Genomic DNA, 19,521 nt, shown 5'->3' with positions numbered 1-19,521 from the left:
TATACAGCACAAACACAGGTAGTCATTCAAAGTGAATGGTGGTCAAATCCGGGTCATTAATCGTTAACTTTGAAGTTGTTAAGTAAAAGCAAATTATTGAGTATGTGAGAGACTTATTTGAAGAAGAATGCTGAGGTAGACATCACGTAAGCCTCAACAAGGTCACTGAGCGGTTGTCTGCAGCCACTGGGTTTAGCAAGAGAATGCTACGCAGGGTCCTCAAGGAACACGCTTCAATAGGAATAGTCTCCAGCATAATAGAGGAAGTGAAACACAAAGTCAAGAGGAAAAAGGCATCAATGAGGATGATTTTGAATGTTCAACTATTCACAGTGTTGTCTACCAAGTGCATGAAAAGAAAGAACGCTCTATGCTGGACAAACTTTTTGCTCAAGTCAGCAGAAAGGAGTGCTACCACTAGATAGAACAGCCAACTTTTTGGTGTTGAAGCGAAATAGGAGTCAACTATATCAACTTCTAGCTCATTAGCTCGTTCTTTGCCCGGGAAAGGTTAACAACACAAATTCCCATTATGACCAAACATTTTATCTAATTAGCTAAAGACCCGGATATAATCAGCACACACGGGTGGAGTGAGTGACCGACACAACCAAGCTTATTTTATGGCTCTGTCTGTGTTTCCAAAGACTAATGCATGCTGTGCAGGAGCATCCACAAACATCGTAAGTGAAGTTGCCACTCTGCAGTCTTCCGTTCTTATCTTTTTGTTGGAGTACTTTCGAATGTTGGTCTTCAAAATGTTCTAAGGACTTTCTGCAATAAGATCTCCACAGAGATCTGTCTGATGCATAGCATTCTCAGTTGGATACATCAATATTACAAGATTTCAAATTGGATTTTAGTGAGTCTTTAAAGCGTAGTCTCTGACCTCCTGCTGTTCTAGAACCTTCCTTTGGCTGACCATAAAACACTGCGTTTGGGATTCTATCATCCTTCATTTGAACAAGATGGTCACACCATCGAAGTTGAGCTTGAAGTAGCAAAGCCTCAATTCCAGGCATGTTGCATTTTTTCAAAACCTTGTATTGTGTACCATTCTTACCACTTGACATTGGCGATTTTGCGAAGACATTGCATGTGAAATTTGTCCAAGTTGTTTAATGTGTCTTCTATATAATGTCCAAGTCTCACAGCCATAAAGTAATGTGGTAATTACAACTGCTTTATAGACTTTGATCTTAGTTGCTGTGGTAATGCCATGTTCATTCCAAAGGCATTTAGTGAGATTACTAAAAGCAGCACCAGCTCTACAGGATGCATTGAAATTTCATCATCCACAACAAGGTTTTGAGGCAGAGTACTTCCTAAATATGAAACTTGGCAACTGAGCTCAGTGGGGTGTCTTACACTTTTACAACAGGAGGTGTGTAAGAAAACCCAGGTGTTGGTTGGTACAAGACTTTGGACTTCTTGAGACTTACAGTGAGCCCAAAATGTCGTGCAGCATTTGAAAAGCAATCCATGATGAATTGAATATCCTCTTATGTTGTGCGCAACAAAGGCACAGTCATCTGTAAAGAGAAGGTCACGTATGAGAATGTCACTGACTTTGGATTTTGCACTGAATCGATGAAGGTTGAAACTGTTCCATCAGAGCGCGATTGAATTTAAACACCTTTATTGCAATTCTTGAAGGCAATGTGTAGCATGACAGAAAAAAAGATGTTAAATAACAATAGTGCAAGAACGCAACCCCTCCCTCACACACACACACACACACACACACACACACACACACACACACACACACACACACACATGCACACACACACACACACACACACACACACACACACACACACACACACATGTACACGTACACGTACACACACACACCACACACCACACACACAGCTCTTCTTTATATAGCTTATGCAGAAGCTGAACAGTAACTGTTCATCATGAAGATGGAAATGTGAAAGCAACAAATTGGGAGAGGAGGGCGTAAGCATGTAAAATGATACCACATCAGGTTAATTGAATGCAAAATCATGTTTTAGGCTCTCCTACAAGTATACAGAAATTCGGAGTGATGCACGCAGTCGTCACATGCTTTCACGTTGAATATCAGCTTGCAGTTTACCGTTTAGTCATGAGAATGGCCATGTAGTTTGGCGTTACTAAAGCGGGTACGTGTATGCCCTATGTATACCCGTGCCTTCTTATTATAATAAAAATGTGATTGTGGTAAGAAGATAGCCACATTCATTGCCACTGTAATAACAACAGATGTCCCATTTATGCCTCACTTCCGTCCGCTAGGAGAGATACACTCAATCCGAAGGGACCGTCTTAATACCGAAGCATACGTTTGCATTGTGGTGTGGAACACAGTCTTCACAGTTTTATGGTGATTGGCCCGGTAGTGTTGGCATGATTGATGTTACAGACAGACAGACAGACAGACAGACAGACATTTAAGTGAGTTTGTCAAACAGCCCAAGAAATTACAACAAAAACTATCTAGTCAACTACACGAGACAAACGCAAATTCCTGCCTGGAAACTTCAGTTTCACAATCAGATAGAGCTGCAGCTAAATTTAGATCAATAAGAGGTAAGGGAGCTGGGTCATAGCTGGAAGCCATTCCTACTGAAGAGATTTTTGCACTGGAACCCGACGAATTTCGTTTGGCAGCATCTCTGAGGTTGGACATACCTGCACCTTTTGTCAACTGGAACATCCAGTGTGAATGTGGCAAGTTGGCAGATGAATATCATCTTCTTACATGCAAACATGGAGGTGGGCCTGTGTGGCAACACGATAAAATTGTAAATGCATGGAGCACTTGTCTACATGAATTAAAGATTCATCACGAGAAAGAACCTCGACATCGTTACTCTGGAAATGAGAATAGACCAGACATAGTTGTGTATGACTCTGGGTGTAGCTATGACCTTGATGTGGCTATGGCTCATCCTTTCAGGCAAGACGCTTTAAAGCAGGCAGCTTTAGAGGAAGGTTTTGCTGCAGCAAGAAGGGAGGAAAGGAAGATGATCAAATACGAAAAACAACAACATGCTGGCAATACATCAAGCCTCAATTTCACTCCTCTGGTATTTGAACATTTTGGAACATGGGGATCAGAAGCTACCAACTATCTAAACAAACTAGCCAGAAGATCAAGGGACATTGAAGGCTATACAAATGAAGCTGACTTTAGAGGTTTTTGGAGAAAAAATTCTCAATAATATTACAACGATGCAACGCTAGAGTCATCCTCCACAAGCTGACACGTGTCTTCCCTGGAGAAGAAGATGAGAACATACACAATAGAGACTACCAAAGTAGTTTGCATTAAACTAAAGCTGAACTCAGTAGATTTCTTGTATTTAGTGTTAGAAATGTAATGTAGAGTTTGTGTTTCAATAAATGAAATTGATAGACAGACAGACAGACAGACAGACGACAGACAGACAGACAGACAGACAGATCAAACTTTATAGAGATAGAGAAGATATATCAAGACAGACAATAACTATTTTTGTACGAGCAAAGGAACATTGTTAAGTAGCAGCAGAATTACCTGAGGAGGATCAAGCAGTACAGTGTGTACAGGAAGAAAGAAGACCCATAATCTATCTTAAATTTAACCATTGCTCCAAAACTTTCTGTGGATAGATCATGATGGAAGAGGCGGGTGGAAGCAATCACCTGGGAGACGGCAGTGCTTGACTAATTGCATGCTGACTGGACAGAAAGTGGATCTGTGGCACTGATCATGTTTTCTGCTCTAAAAAGAAGACATTGTATTATCATGATGAGCTTAATTCTCAGCATTTTCTCGAATGGTTTACAAGCTGCTAAAAATTACGTGGGTGCTCGTTTCATTCTTGCCTGTGCGAATGAACATGTACCTTACTTGCTTGACTAGCTGCAGAGTGGAAAAAACTTATATGATATTCTAAGTATTAGCTAAGAACAGCATTAACTGTCACAACAACTCAATCACTATATAAGTTAACGCTGCTTATGCCTAATTCAATATTGCTGCCATGGCAATAACAGAGTTATGGTCACATAACATAAAGTGTTAGTATTTTATACCCATCAAGGAAAACAAACAATTATTCAAAATGATCAATTTATAACAGCTGTCTTCTGGGTGTAGCAGTGGTGCAACACTGTCACATAAGTGAGCATAGTTTCCATAGAAACACTACATCTCAAGTGATGACTTCATGTGACGTGAGCTATTTTATGTTTACCTTCTTTAAAACTAGCAAAGAATCATTTGAATTTATTAATTCCTAAATGATTGCCCCAGGGTGTATGAGTGGTGGCGCATACACGGACGTAGGTATGGATGGATGGACATTCAGAGTACCCCTATGATGCATTAGAGCAAAGTCACTTGCTCGCAAACAATGTCTCACTTTGATCTGTGACAGTGCTGCAAATGGTTATGCAATGGCTTACTGCAAAGGTCATTCCATTTGATGAGAAAGACCTCAGGTGGGATCTCTCACAAAAATCGAACAGCTTAATCTCAATCGAAAGGTTTACTCCACAGATAAAGCTGCCAAGGAAAAGGGCTGTGTTGTCCTTGTTCACCAGTGTGACACTGTGAGTTGAAACCAATAGAGCTGGTCTAGTTGGACTTCCAACTATACCTCCATGATCACACAACAAACCATTTCTGGTATCTGCAGCCTTTCACATTGTTACTCCAGAATTATGTGCCAAACACTTTGATCATGTCCTGAAGGAGGAAGAGCAGTTGTGGCAGAAGGACAGGCTGCAGGGAGACTGTCATTAAGGATCCATCATTCAAAATTGAGTAGAAGAGGAATAGGAGGTGGAGGTGGAGATTGCTGAAGGAAATCAAGAGACCGAGAATGTTCAGACTTGAAGAGAATGAAGGTGATGAAGACACACCAGAACTGGACAATGATGACAATGCTCTACTATGCCCGGATGCAGTAGGAATGGACATAGCAATGTAAAGATCATGTAAGTAGTTGCAGGAAACATTTGAAAGGCAGATGTTTTATCACTTGCTCCTACTTCTAGATTGATCTCTGTTGTTTCACTGGTAAAATGGCAGGTTCTGCAGTTTTGAACAGTACCAATATCGCCTCTAGTACATTGTGCAGTGAAGTTATTAAGTAAGCCAAGTCAATGTGAATGGAGAGTAGTTGCAATCAGTAGCACTGGGGCGGTTGTGGTTTAGGGAGAACCTTATACGTACGGGTATATTTAATGCAGGATCTTTCTTGAAAGCGAAGTAGGGAGCACACTAGAGCAGATATGGTGAAACATATAGAGATATTAAAACTTGATGGATTGATTAATTGATTGACTGATTGATTTATATGGCTAGGCTATAAGCTACTTGTATGTCAAATTGGCTGCTATTTTTACTTAGTAACTCATGCTAGGATTGTGAAGTTGGGCTTAGTTTTGTGAAAAGATGGCATTGATAATCAATGCCAATGAGGGCATTGCATAAATGTATGTGTATAAATATAGCAACATTGAAAGCATCTAGCTGTCTGTTTGTTTAATTAATAGCATGTAAGCATTAATACAAATGTATGATGTTTGCTGATATATCCAATGCACTGCTGCTTAGTGATGGTGTTGGGATCAACATAAGGTCATATATTGCACTTGCACTGTTAAACAAGTTTGCTTGGTTTGTTTTTCTTTGGTTCTTTCCCTTTGATGGAAATGCTTGACTGCTCATCACTGTCAAAATACTTCCTTTTTTGATGATTAATTTATGAGCATCTCTTACATGTAAACTTTGCATTTTGATTCTGTTACAAGACATAGCCACCCACAAGCACAGCCCGCAAACTAGAAGTCAGTTCAACCGTATACATTTGAGTAGCTACTCGCAAAGTCTTGTCACTTTTACAAAATTCCGTTTCTTCTGCTCATAGTTGAAATATCAGGCTTGGCAGAAGCAAATTCAAAGTGTTACGGTCTAATGCACGCTAGGAGGAAGCGTGGTCAACACAAGAATTGAAAATTACATTACAAGAATCTAGCACAAAGAAAGTAGACTGATTGACTGTGTGGACAACACATTGTGTATGCATGCATTGCGTACAGGGTTCCATACAATTCCTTGGGAACCCAGACTGCAACAGGCTGTCAGCAAAATTTTTAATTTTAAAAAGTGTAAAAAGTGCTACAGCATAATGCCATAGCGTTTGCTGGCTCTGTTTATTCATCTTGTATTTTCTTTTGATGACAAATGAGTGGTGAAAAGTTGTAAAAGACGATGTTGTGATTGTGTTGCTTTTTATACCTTTGTTGCTGAATTTGTCTTATTAGTACCTCAATTCAGGTTTTTCTCTTAATCCTTCCACTTGTAATATTCTTCACTACACACTAATTCATTGGTTTTTCAGGAGACTAGGAGAAAGATAGAGAAATGCACAACTGAGCTAGAGTTGTCACACTAGAATCACACAGCTATTGACATACGTTGTAGTTTCAAACAGGCCTATACTCGGGCTGTGCATAGGACTAGTGTAAATTTGACTAGGAGATCTTCAGCGAATACATGTATACTTTGACTTATTTTAATTTGTACTGTTTGGTAGCATGGCCTTATTGTGGAGAATATGCATGATGTGCCCTACGTGAACAAAAGAGTTGGTCCAGAGATTACAGCTGCCATGACAGCTATTAGTTATTGTGTAAAGAATGAAACAGAGTTGCCTTGTGGAATTCAGATATTGTCGAATGCAAATATAGAAGCTATTGCTGTTGCAAAAGCAGCCAGTTTGAACTTTGTTCGAGTGGAAGGATTCGTGTTTGCTCACATTGGTGATGAAGGAATAATGGAGTCGTGTGCTGGACAGCTTCTTCGATATCGGAAGATGATTGGAGCTAATGAAGTTTTAATATTTACTGATATCAAGAAAAAACACTGGTATGTCATTTGCTGTAGACATTGATACTACAGTAGGTAGTCTGCTTTTGTGCATGTGTTATTATTATAGATGTTACTTCTACTTTTTTATTTCTTTGTGTGATTGTTTGTGTAATATCTTTTAGTGGAAAATGAAGAAGTCACTTTTGTAGCTATCAGTCGGCACCCATTTAATTTATGATTTTCAATGCAGTAATACACGAGCATGTTTATGTGTCAAGTTGTAGTGTGTGAGGCATAAGCGTAAAACCCTTTACTCTATTTGCTGTAAAGGACTTATGCCAGTAAAGGAACTTAATTGATATTTATTGTTGGAAGTGTATGCGATATTTCTCTAAGTTTTTTAGGTAAGTTCAATTTTCAGGTTTTGTGGAGAGTGGAGGCAGTTCAGTGATTTTTTTTATTTTTTATCAAAATGTAACATGAATTTTGGGAATAGTAACAGTTTTGTTGTGCTAGTGTAGTATTTGAACGTGTGTGAATTTTTTGATTACTAGGTGACAAGATTAATACATTTGTGTATACCCTGAAAGAAGAAATTTGTGCAGGAGAAAAATTCATGTGATTTTGTGCGATCACAAGCCCATTGCACAAACTAAATTCCACATATTTTTCCCTTGCGCATGATCTTACTGCGCATGGCCTTATTGTCACACAAATTAATTCCGCACAAGTAGTGATGCACAATTTTTCTCCGGCACAAATTTCTTTTTTCAGGGTAGGTTAATGTGATTAAGCATGAGCATACATAAGCATTTAATTCTTGTTTTTGTAAAGATGAGATTGGGACTAGATTTGTTCGTTTTAATTGAGAGCAGCTTAATCACAGCCAGGCAAGCTTGCTGAAAAACAGTGATTTGTGACTTAATTAATTAAGATCACTTTTTAATATTAATATGTGTATTGTAGTTTGCTTTAGCTTACTTCCTCTTTTTGCGGTAGTATCATAGTTGGCTTGGTATTCAATATAATTGTTGTTTGGCTCTGTTTGGTGTAATCTCAGCTGACTGGCCAATTGTTGTTGGTGTACCATAATACTGTGCTAGTTTGAAATGAAGAAAGATACAATGAAGATTTCCACAGTAGGCTAAGCTGTGTATGAAACTTTCTAGAATGAATGTACTGTACAGTTGTAGGCTGGTTTGTGACTGTGTTTTGAGGTAAGAGCATGCATGAAGCTGGTAGTGTCAAAGCATTTTGATTCTTTACCTTTCCAAGCAATATTGATAGGTTTTATTAGGGATATGAACATTAATTGAAAGTGATCGAGCAAATGGATAGTTGGTTTGCATATACGTAGGCATCTAAAGCAGTTTAGTTTGGAGCTGAGGTTGTAAACAGTTGCATGAATATTGTCAAGTTTGCAAGTAAGAGGTTTATCTCTCAGCGTTTTAGTTCTGATGTGCAGTGGCAGATTAGGCATTCTAGGACTGCTTTTACTATCACTCAGCATTCTCTTTTAGTATTGGTTGTCAACAGCATTGCATGGTCAGAGTCAGGCCTGGGTCAAAGTTATTAGATCTGGCGGAATTTCTCATGTTTAATTTGAGTCTACCGTTGTTTCCGATATTGAGTACTTGATATACTGGCATGCAGTTGTATTTATTTATTTATTTATCACATGATAGTTCAGTTGGCAGGAATTTTCAATAATGGCAATAAAGTATGAGGATTTCTTTTTCATCTTTTGTGTAGCAGATTTGACAGGAAATAAGGCTATTCTTCATCTTCTTTGCAGACTTATCATTTATAGACATTTCCTTTAGGAGATTAAGAAATAAAAGATATACATGTGTACATCTGGGAGATAAACTAACAAGCTGGCTTTGAGTTTTGCAACCGAAGTGACGTACGCAAACGTTTATTAGACAGTACTGAATTTTTGTGGCTTGTGACTACTGCTACCACAATGAAAGAGCAAAGCAGCACTGATTACCAGATATTTGTACGTAGCGCAGTGAAAGAAGATGGACGAAATGATCTGCTGATTTAGCACACAAAGACATTGTTGTAGATTGTCTAGCTGTCAAGACTACGTATAAGAATACTAGTGGCATATGCTGAGGATCCATGACCGCAGCTAACTTGTATATTCTTATTGTAATTAAATGTAGCTCTCAAATTCTTTATTTGTGACATGCTTGTAGACTTACCCTGAAAGAAGAAATTTGTGCGGGAGAAAAATTGTGCTTTTTCTAGAAACATCACTACTTGTGCAGAATTATTTTGTGGGGTGAGCTTGTGATGGTATGAAATCGCATGAATTTTTCTCCAGCACAAATTTCTTCTTTCAGGGTCTAGAGCAAATGACTGCTGTTGAGTTATACCGCTGATTCTCTTTTGCAGCTCACATGTGTTAACATCGGATTTCGATATTGCAGAAACTGCAAAGTCTGCTGAATATTTTCTCAGTGATGGAGTTGTTGTTACTGGTATTGCAACTGGTCATCCTGCACAAAGAAGAGATGTTGAAAACGTCCTAAATTCCACAGAACTACCAGTCTTGATTGGGTCAGGCGTAACTGTGACTAATGTAAGTGAATTCAGTCAAGCACATGGCGTGATTGTGGGATCACATTTTAAAAAGGACGGCGTGTGGTCAAATGAAGTAAACATTGCAAGGGTCGTTGAATTTATGCAATCTCTACATCCTGGTGAATAACTAGAAATCTGTTGCATTCTAGAGACACTCATTATTTACATTCCTATTGCCTGTTGCGAATATAACATTTAAATAGGTGCAGTATACATCAGATGATCTGAGTCAAGGAGTAACTTATGATGCTGCAATCCTTAGATACAAAACAACTAACTACATATTTATATTGCTATTGACGTATTAGCCTAGAGATGTGTCTAATGTTTGCGAGGACACAATATGCCTCGTTGAGAGTATCGCCTCTGATGCAGAGATTTCTTTGTCCAGTGTACATGAGTCAGGTTATGTCGCTTCAACGCCTTGCGTGTTTCCTTACACTTGGAGGAGCGTGTAGACCGACGACGAGTATGTGCTACTTGGCAGCTGGCAGCTAGTCCCAATGTTACTTCCGATCGGTTGTCTAGACCCCCTTGGACGATTGCCAGATCCCGCGCTGCTACCCTAGGCCTGGCGTGGTGTTGGCGGGATGGGACATCGTGATATACAGACATGCTGGGGTGTTCGATCAGGAGATCTTCCAGTTCATTTTGTTCTGGCTCTTCACACAGCGGTCTCGTGAAACATTCTGGCGGCGTAACAATCCAACTGCCATCACTGGTCATCGAGGCGCTGTCATCTGCGTCAGCAGGACGATCTTTACAGTACAGTATGCACAGGTTACCAGAGAAGGCACACAAATGAGCTGCGTATGCCAGATGTTTACCTTCATTTGTTTGTGGTGGTTCTGGCTCTTCTATATGTACCCAATCGTCTTCAATGGGTTCGTTGAGATCTATATGAACGAAATCCTTGTCCTGATCGCCATTCGCATGGTAGTTTATCTCTGGGCCCCAAATGTAGTCTATCAAGCCACTTAGCATAGTTGAATGATTTACACGAAAGACAAACGGCAACAGTCAGAAAGACGATTATTGTGTGTTTGAACGCTGCGCATCCTGGAAGTGGATCCTATGATTGTGACGTCACCTGCGCACGTGCGTAGCATGCGTGTGTCATGCTGCACGTGTCGTGTCATGTCTTGTAGCCTCGGATCCCAGAGGTTTCTACAGGCGCCTACGTACAAAGCACAGAGTAGGCGGAGAAAGGGCAAAAGTGGGCGGGAAGAAAGAAGTTTAGAAAAAATAGGTATGAAAAACACTTTACCTAATTTTGAGGGACTTTGTATGTACGTAGAGTATTTTTCAAAAGCGGCCCTCTAGCCTCGGCCTCCCAGACTCGTGTAGCGCCGATTCAATATCGTCCTCCATTTGTGAGCATGGGAATCTAGTGAGCATGCGTGGCCGTCAGCCTGGCTTGGCCCCCATCACACAACGATTTGAAGCCGCGCTGACCTGAAAGTGCGTTTAGTCCCGCCTGTTTCTTTCGCGCTCTTTTCGATTTCGCGACATGTTTGCCAAGTTTTCGAGCTCTTTTCTTACGACATTCAAGGGCAGGTTAGCTAGTGAAGCCGTACCTATGCACACGTACATGAGACTCAATCTGCACTCCACCACGTGTCTACTTCTTTTTCAATGCATCTAGGTCCGCTAGACGCCTAAACAGGCAAGATTGTGCGAGACTGACCTTTCTTTCCCAAAGTGAGTCCAGAGAAGGACCAGCTCATCACTGTGCCCAAAGCCACTCACTTTAGCGACCCACACAGTAGCCCAATGATGCCCAGTGAGTCTGCCTGCAGAAATCTGGCTGGAAGAATCAATGAGCAGGCTGGAGACAACAAGCCGGTGCACTCCTATTTGGCGTATTCAATCTTGAAGGAACTAGAGAGTTCTAAGCAATACATGAAGCCAAACCATTGCCTCCCAAGTATATGTACGTGAATTTTACTAATTAACCGTAATTCGCTATAGCACACTTGAAGCAGTATGCAAGAGTTACTAAATGCAACATTGTACACACACACAACTACAAACAGGTTGTTATTTGACTTGCTACTCGGTACTGATTGGCCACAGATTGTTATCAGTGCTCAGTATACACTTAGGTTATTATACATGTGGTGTGTGTGTGTGTGTGTGTGTGTGTGTGTGTGTGTGTGTGTGTGTGTGTATTTATATTATTATATCCAACCGGTAATGACTATAACTGGTTAGAATTGAATTATACAGCATCGTAAACTGGTAAACAAATGTCACAGCTGTTGCACTAGCAGCTTGAATAGTGGCATGATTTTGCTGGACACTACTTTGACATGCCATTCATTGATCCAACCTTCCAAATATGTGCAATCTTCTTCACATGTCCTACACACAATGCAAAATATTAAGCATAGCATTTCTTCAGTAAAATTTTTCATTTAATTAATCAATTAATTAAAAGAGTGTACAGTACATGAACTGGTTACTTGTACAGTGTAATGACATGGACCACACTCGCTGAACCATTGATTTTCAAGGGACCAATATATATGGACACCACAAAAAAAGTATAGCTGCACCATTTTTGCAGCACTGGCTGTTAAAGGCAAAACATACATACACGCCTGCACTGGAACATGTACAAAAACCCTTTTTTGCTAAAGTTGCACTGATAAAACAGTTTTACTTATTCTCCAATAACTGATAATCTAGACCAATACAAGCCGATACCGATTGATACACGTAGCCAATCCAATATTTCACAATTATCTGTAATATTGACAACTTAATTAGTTAACATTGAGTCATATTTGTGGTATCGTAGGTCTTGTACCCTGCCACAAGAAATAAACTTATTTCAAAAATTACAGAGGCAAATTGAAAGTCCTCTCTCAAGTGAAAGTGTTCCTAGAATGAGATCTCTTCTTTAGCTTCAAATTCATCACGAGGCGACCCTCACACGCCAACCATACCTCTACACATGTAGATCCTCATTCTGTATTATTGGCTGCAACCAAACCATGTATCGTATGCATGTAAAGTGTATGTAAAGAATGTATGGCATACCTCACTTTCCTACATTTATTTAGTACTTAATTTTTAAAAATTGAGAAATGTTTGAATAATCTGAGGTGTGTTGGGTTTGATAGCTAATTCAACATGTAAAATTATACCTAAAATCATATTTGTCTGTAAATTTACAGTTAGATAATGATTTCTACAGCCTACATTGATTGATTTATACAGTCTATTTATATATAGTCAATATGATCTTATACAGCCAGTCAATATTGATTGATATACACAGTCTATATTGGTTGATATATAGTAAGACTATTATTGCTCGGTCCTTCATTTTAGTTCTCGTTTGAATTCCTTGTTATCTACAAGCAGTGCACGCCAAATAATTTCACTGGTTGCATCATGGGGTTTTATCCATAAAAAGTCTATGTCCACACTAAAGAACAAGGTCACCAAAATAATCCATGTTTCCACATAGACATCTTGCTGCTTCTTGACTAACTTGAAATAGAGAATGTCAGTCTTCGAAACAAGGTTAAGCTCAACACTATTGCTAATGTATATATCAATTAATATTTACTGTACACGATACATCAATCAATATTGTCTGTATACAATAATGTTGACTATATATAAATTGGCAGTACAAATCAATCAATGTAGGCTGTATAAATCATTATCAAAATGCAAATTAACAGACAAATGATTGAAACTAAATTTTAGATGTTGAATTAATTAACTATCAAACCCAGCACACAAAAGCAAACATCAAATTATCTAAAAATTTCTCAAAATTCTTTAAATTAAATATTAAGCAAATGTTGACAAAGCAAGGTATACATGCTAGCATTGCTCACACACAAATGTTTAGAATATCAATCTTGCTAATTGAATCCTTGCCCAAAATCTATTTATTTATTTGAAACGTACCAAGAATTTTTTCAGCTGCTGCTCTAAAACTCAATTGCTATACCCAATTCCTGATTTATGTGGTTAGCAGACCATTCCCATGCCAAACTGCACACAGAAGAAGATGCTCCTAACAGCACACACACATATTCAACACACGTTGAGGCCAAGAAAGACGCTACCACAATAGAATCAAACAAGAACTACAAATACTGGAATCGTTACTGTAGACTTTCTGCACAGCGCGTCGTGTACGAGAAATCCGGGACAGCAAGGATAATATTCAGGCACTTGGACACACACACACACACACACACACACACACACACACACACACAACACACACACACACACATACACACACACACACACACACACACACACACACACACACACACACACACACACAACACACACAACACACACACACACACACACACACACACACACACACAAAACAGGAAGACACGGACAGACAGACACAGACAGACAGACAGACAGACACACAACACACACACACACACACACACACACACACACACACACACACACACACAAACACAGACAGACAAACACAGACAGACATACAGACAGACACATACACACACAAACACAGACACACACACACACACACACACACACACACACACACCCTCACCGATCGGTTTTGTTGGTGTGACTATCTGCCCACTAACAGTCAAATTTGATGTTCCTTTGTTGTCTGACTGGGCTGATAGAGACATCATCCCTTCCTTTCCAACTCCAACTGACACAAGAGACGAGTTCTCATTACTGATATTTAGCCAAGCAACACACAAGAGTAATTCTCACGGAAATTGCTTGAACCAAGTTGGTAGAAGCACGAACAGACGGTTTGACAGCAACTCAAACAAAATACAAAATGTAGATCTTTACTGTGGAGGGATGGAGGGATTGTACAGGATTAGTGTCTTCTTTCATTCATGAATCTGTCAGCCAATCAACTGTCTGTCTGTCTGTCCATTGTTTGTCCATCTTTCTGTCTGTTTGTCTACTTGTTGGTCCATTGTCTGTCTGTCCGTCTGTTTATCTGTCTGTTTGTATGTCCATCTCTCTGTCTGTCCTCTCTCCTGTCTGTGTATTGTTTGTCCATCTTTCTGTCTGTTTGTCTACTTGTCTGTCCATTTGTCTGTCTGTCTGTATGTCCATCTGTCTATCTGTCTGTCCATCTTTCTGTCTGTTTGTCTACTTGTCTGTCCATTGTCTGTCTGTCTGTAAGTCTGTCCATTGTCTGTCTGTCTGTCTGTTTGTTCATCTGTCTGTATGTATGTATGTCCATCTCTCTGTCTGTTCTTCTCTCCATCTGTCTGTCTGTCCATTGTCTATCCATCCATCCAAACATCTATAGATAAGTGCCATTTTGTCTGTCCCGTCCGTACGTGGAAGTTGCGTCATGCTGTACAGACAGGAAGTAGAGTCGGGACAGGGTGGAGGCTAGTCACTTTGATTCTCCATCTGTCTGTCTGTCTGTCTGTCTGTCTGTCCATCTGTCTGTCCATCCATCCAAACATCTTTGATTTTCCATCTGCTGTCTGTCCGTCCGTCTGTCTGTCCATCTGTCTGTCTGTCCATTTGTCTGTCTGTCTGTCCATCTGTCTGTCAATACATATATTTAAAATTTCAACACTATTACATCTGTCCATCTGCCTGTCTGTCTGTCTGTCTGTCCATCTGTCTGTCTGTCCATCTGTCTGTCTGTCCATCCATCCAAACATCTTTGATTCTCCATCTGTCTACACGTCTTCCCTTCCATCCAATCAACTTCCCATCATCCATCTCTTTCCCTCTGTCTGTCTATCAAGTCCAACCCTTTGCCCACTTGTCTGTACATGCTGCTATCCCCTAAACTCTCCCATTAACATGTCATACCAACTGGCTGTGTCGTTGACATCACCGGCATCGAGCTCGTTCCCAGTGTGCTCACATTTCTCGGCTTGAAATGCTTGAAAGGACAGTTGGGCTTGAGGCAGCCACTCGATTGAATCTCAAAGCAACACAACAACTCACTCTTCAACGGCTAAACATTCAACATTCTCACAACAATGTGAGAAATAGACAAAAGTGTCACCAAGTGTTGTTACCGAGTGCAGCTTGACTGTGACGGAAAGGGCATTGGTCACCCTGGAATAGAGACGACAGTTAAGACGTACAAAAATAAAAAATAATTTGCATACAAATAATTTATATAAATAAATCATTATTAAATAAAAAAAAAAAATTGTATACAATTAATTTATATAAATTAATTATATGCAAATTATTAATTTATTTATTTTTATTTATTAATAAATAAATCAATAATTTGCATACAATTAATTTATAATTTTTATTTATTTATATAAATTAATTGTATGCAAATTATTTATTTATTTATTAATATAAATAAATAGCATACAATTAATCTATATTAATAAATTATTAATCAATAATTCACATGATTGGTGACTATACCAACTGTACCTTCACACATTCAGTATTATAATAGAAATAACAATCGTCTCCTTTCGTAGCCATTCGATCGCCTCAACCCTGCAACACATGAAATACATCCAACACATAAACTAATCGACGTCATGCAACTTCCGTGTTTCACACCACAACAGACAAACAGAGACTTGAAATGAGTTTAGATGGAAAGTGCGTGGGTGTGGCAGATAGGTGTGCGTGTGTGTGTGTGTGTGTGTGTGTGTGTGTAGTGTATTTACCATTCATGATACATTTGTCATCTGTCGATAGTTTTTCCGTCTGTCTATCAATTGTTTGTCTGTGTGTCTGTCCATTGTTTGTCTATGTGTCTGTCCATTGCTTGTCTGTGTCTGTCAATTGTTTGTCAACCTGTCTGTCAATTGTTTGTCCACCTGTCTGTCCATTGCTTGCCTGTGTCTATCAATTGTTTGTCCACCTGTCTGTCCATTGCTTGCCTGTGTCTGTCAATTGTTTGTCCACCTGTCTGTCAATTGTTTGTCTGTGTGTCTGTCAATTGTTTGTCTGTGTGTCTGTCCATTGTTTGTCTGTGTGTCTGTCCACTGCTTGCCTGTGTCTGTCAATTGTTTGTCCACCTGTCTGTCTGTCTGTCAATTGTTTGTCTATGTGTCTGTCCATTGTTTGTCTGTGTCTGTCAATTGTTTGTCCATCTGTCTATCCATTGTTTGTTTGCTTGTCTGTCAATTGTCTGTCCATTGTTTGTATGTCCGTCTGTCAATTGTTTGTCCATCTGTTTTCCTGTCCATCTGTCTGTCCGTCTGTCTGTCTGTGTGTCTGTCCATCTGTCTGTCTGTGTGTCTATCCATCTGTCTGTCTGTGTGCCTGTCTATCTCTCTGTCTGTGAGTCTGTCCACCTGTCTGTATTGTTTCCTAATTGCGCCAAAGAGGAGTACAACAATTTGTTTGAGTCAGGATACTCAGCAGCCAGGGCTCGGCATGAATATATTAACAGACTACAGGTAACATTTGGCACTTCAGATGTTGAAGTTGCACTTGCTGATCGGTCCATCAACCCCAACTGCCAGGATGTCCAACGCTTGTTTCAAAAATGGAGACAGAAGTGTGTTGGCCCTGAAAATGGCAAATTAATGTTTGAGCGTCTATTGCTAGAAGTAAACCAATTTAATGAAGCCCATAGCTCAGAAAACGGCAGAGCGTTTCTTCAATTTTATCAGTCAGCTGAGGAGACCAAAGAAGCAGTGGCTCCTGAACATCCATCAAAAGTTAAAAAAGTCGCTCACAATCTTCCATTCCTTTTAGCAGTTGTCACACCCTTAGTGGCGAGAGCTCACAAACTATTGTACCAAAGCAGTGAAATGGTCTACTGCGATTCTATAGCCAGCTTGGACAACTTAAACACTGCAGTGTTTGTACTCAGCTGCAGCACTGTTGCAGGAGCTGTACCGTTAGGGTGTGTGATGGCTTCAAGTGAAGATGTAGAGACTCTTACAGCTGCACTTAAAGCACTTGTCAGCATCCTACCTAACTATGCCTTTTTTGGAAGAGGCAAAATTGCAGGGCTGTTAACAATTTTAACTGATGACTCTGCAAGTGAACGAAGAGCACTCCAGATAGTATGGCCAAAAGCACAACTGCATCTTTGTGTGTACCATTTCCTCCAAAGCATGTGGCATTAGCTGTGGAGTGATAAGTCCAGGGTAACAGGAAACGACAGGGTAACTTGTATGCTGCTCACAAAGTGCCTTCTGTACTCATCTTCAGAGCAAGCCCTAATGAATGTAAAAGCTGAAATTGAAAGCAGTCAATTTCCTGTTTTCAAAAAACGGATAGACAGTTACTGGCAGTGAAAAGAAGAATGGGCTTTATGCTTCCGGACACAATTCCCAACACGAGGAAACTACACGAATAATTATTCTGAGGCAAGCATAAGAATAATCAAAGATATTCTGTTTCAAGGCAGAAGACCTGGAATGCTGTACAGTTATTCCAAATGATGCATATAACAATGGAGTTGTATTATCAGCGCCACTTACTTTCACTGGCAAGTAACAGACTTGATCACTTCGTGTCATTAAAATATATATACATTAGCTGGTGTGAAGCTTGGTAGCACTTCCTTCGATGATGTAACAGCCACAGAAGAAGACCCTGATCTATACATGGTTAGAAGCCACACAGATCCACACAACCACTGGATAGTAGACTTGCAACTAGGGAAATGCTCTTGCCTGGAAGGATACAATGGAACACCATGTAAACACCAGCTCGTTGCAGCAACAAAATACATGAAGTCCACCATCAACAAGATTCCAACTGATTCCCCAAAAGGACGCCAGCTCCTTGCAGGCGTAGCTCTTGGAAAAGATTGCCAACCCATTAGCTTCCATAGCAGTCTTCACCAACAGTCAGATGAAGCGAACTTGCAGTCCCTCTCTGTTGATATTCAATGGCATAATGAAGACACACGGCATTCTTTCAAACAATCAGCCATGCTGGATGATGCTCTGTTCCAACAGAAAAGGCGGAAAACAACCATGAAGGAGACTGAAATACCCAGTAGTGGTGAAGACAAGAATCAGACAATCGAGACAGTCAAAACAAGTCTCAATGAAGTCATGGTTGACCTAGAAACTGGACTTGCCCCCAACATGACAAATAATGACGGGTATCTGACAGCTGTTAAAAAGTTTTCTGAAAACTACTGGAAATGTCGAGGAAAATCAACACATCCACCGACCAAACAGCAGCGTTTGGTTTCAGCATTACACACTTTTGGCAGTCATACAGGGATAACAAAGCACAGGCAAAGAATTCAGGTGCAGCCTACAGCCCTCAGCAGACGAAAACACATGAAAAATTCAAGCTCTGTTCCTGCAAAAGCTGGCCGCCCCAGTGTGTCTAATAGTAGGAGATCAACTCAAACAACTCCTTCCGTCAGTAGGTATGTGATGCCGAAGCGAATACAAAAGATAAAGAGACAGCACAGTCTGTCCGCCAGTATTCAGCAGAACAGCAAAAATGCTTGACAGAGTTTATTATAAACTTTATACTTAGAAGCATGTTTACTATAGATATACAATGTAAGGTATAGATTACGTGTAAGCCCATGCAATATTCCTGAAGAACTAAAAAGTTAATCTATGTCTACGTGACTATACATACCGTAGTCTAGCTACTAGTAGTCTGCATATTTTAATAGATAGCTAGCTGTATTATGTGTGCACCAGTTTGAAGAGGTCTCTGGTTGAACAGCTGAAAGTTGGAACAGCTCCTTTTGCGATGCCAGTGCACTGACGCAGATTTCTGCTGAATTATGAACTAAGAAAAATAAGTTATCACAACGTAAGGTAGACGAAACGTCTAGCCTACCTGCTATACCTACTTTGTGCGTATGTGCTTTGATGGGCCCCGAGTTCGAAAATTACGACGCGGCTACCGCTTCAGCAACGTCAATGGTGTGGCGTCGCAAGGTGCGCAGTAGCCAACGAACGCAAACAACAATACAATCATGTCACGTTTCTTGCCAACGTCACGTGCAGATTACAGGGTATACGGGACGTTTATCCGGGTACTAAAGAAAGTGGGCCCAAAAAAATTCGCCACGCGAGCGTCCAGAGCCGTTACTAGCCTCGTCCAGACCCTCTCGCGCCGTCGTGCCCGGTTCCCGTATAACACGAAAACGC

The 19,521-nt window shown here is 40.1% G+C and overlaps 2 protein-coding genes and 1 long non-coding RNA gene across 5 annotated transcripts; 1 reads left to right on the top strand and 2 right to left on the bottom strand.

Annotated features, from left to right (window-relative positions):
- The first annotated feature begins 420 nt into the window (after window positions 1–420).
- LOC134177900 (uncharacterized protein F13E9.13, mitochondrial-like) lies at window positions 421–9,823 on the top strand. Its single transcript, XM_062644676.1, has 5 exons — window positions 421–4,476; window positions 4,535–4,974; window positions 5,035–5,129; window positions 6,579–6,910; window positions 9,257–9,823. The coding sequence occupies exons 4-5, from the start codon at window positions 6,600–6,602 to the stop codon at window positions 9,570–9,572; spliced, it is 627 nt and encodes a 208-aa protein (XP_062500660.1). The 5' UTR covers window positions 421–4,476; window positions 4,535–4,974; window positions 5,035–5,129; window positions 6,579–6,599; the 3' UTR covers window positions 9,573–9,823.
- LOC134177901 (tumor protein p53-inducible nuclear protein 1-like) lies at window positions 9,608–10,550 on the bottom strand. Of its 2 annotated transcripts, none has more exons than XM_062644678.1 (2): window positions 10,273–10,550; window positions 9,608–10,185 (listed from the first exon to the last, which is right to left on the bottom strand). In XM_062644678.1, the coding sequence occupies exons 1-2, from the start codon at window positions 10,427–10,429 to the stop codon at window positions 9,767–9,769; spliced, it is 576 nt and encodes a 191-aa protein (XP_062500662.1). In that variant the 5' UTR covers window positions 10,430–10,550; the 3' UTR covers window positions 9,608–9,766. The 2 variants fall into 2 exon arrangements, with proteins under 2 accessions (XP_062500662.1, XP_062500661.1); XM_062644677.1 differs by having other exon boundaries at window positions 9,608–10,203; window positions 10,273–10,545.
- Window positions 10,551–11,385: 835 nt separating this feature from the next.
- On the bottom strand, window positions 11,386–19,392 carry LOC134178958 (uncharacterized). 2 transcript variants are annotated; one of them, XR_009969732.1, is made up of 9 exons: window positions 19,208–19,392; window positions 19,063–19,156; window positions 15,854–15,922; window positions 15,475–15,514; window positions 15,263–15,410; window positions 14,186–14,238; window positions 14,013–14,120; window positions 13,376–13,484; window positions 11,386–11,809 (listed from the first exon to the last, which is right to left on the bottom strand). It is a non-coding gene; the product is annotated as an uncharacterized LOC134178958 (long non-coding RNA). The 2 variants fall into 2 exon arrangements; XR_009969733.1 differs by having other exon boundaries at window positions 19,221–19,392.
- Window positions 19,393–19,521: the final 129 nt, after the last annotated feature.

This window comes from Corticium candelabrum, chromosome 4 (assembly GCF_963422355.1).
Source record: "Corticium candelabrum chromosome 4, ooCorCand1.1, whole genome shotgun sequence".
Lineage (NCBI taxonomy): Eukaryota > Metazoa > Porifera > Homoscleromorpha > Homosclerophorida > Plakinidae > Corticium > Corticium candelabrum.
Note: the sequence above shows the minus strand (reverse complement) of the source record. Positions and strands in the feature narration are given on the sequence as shown.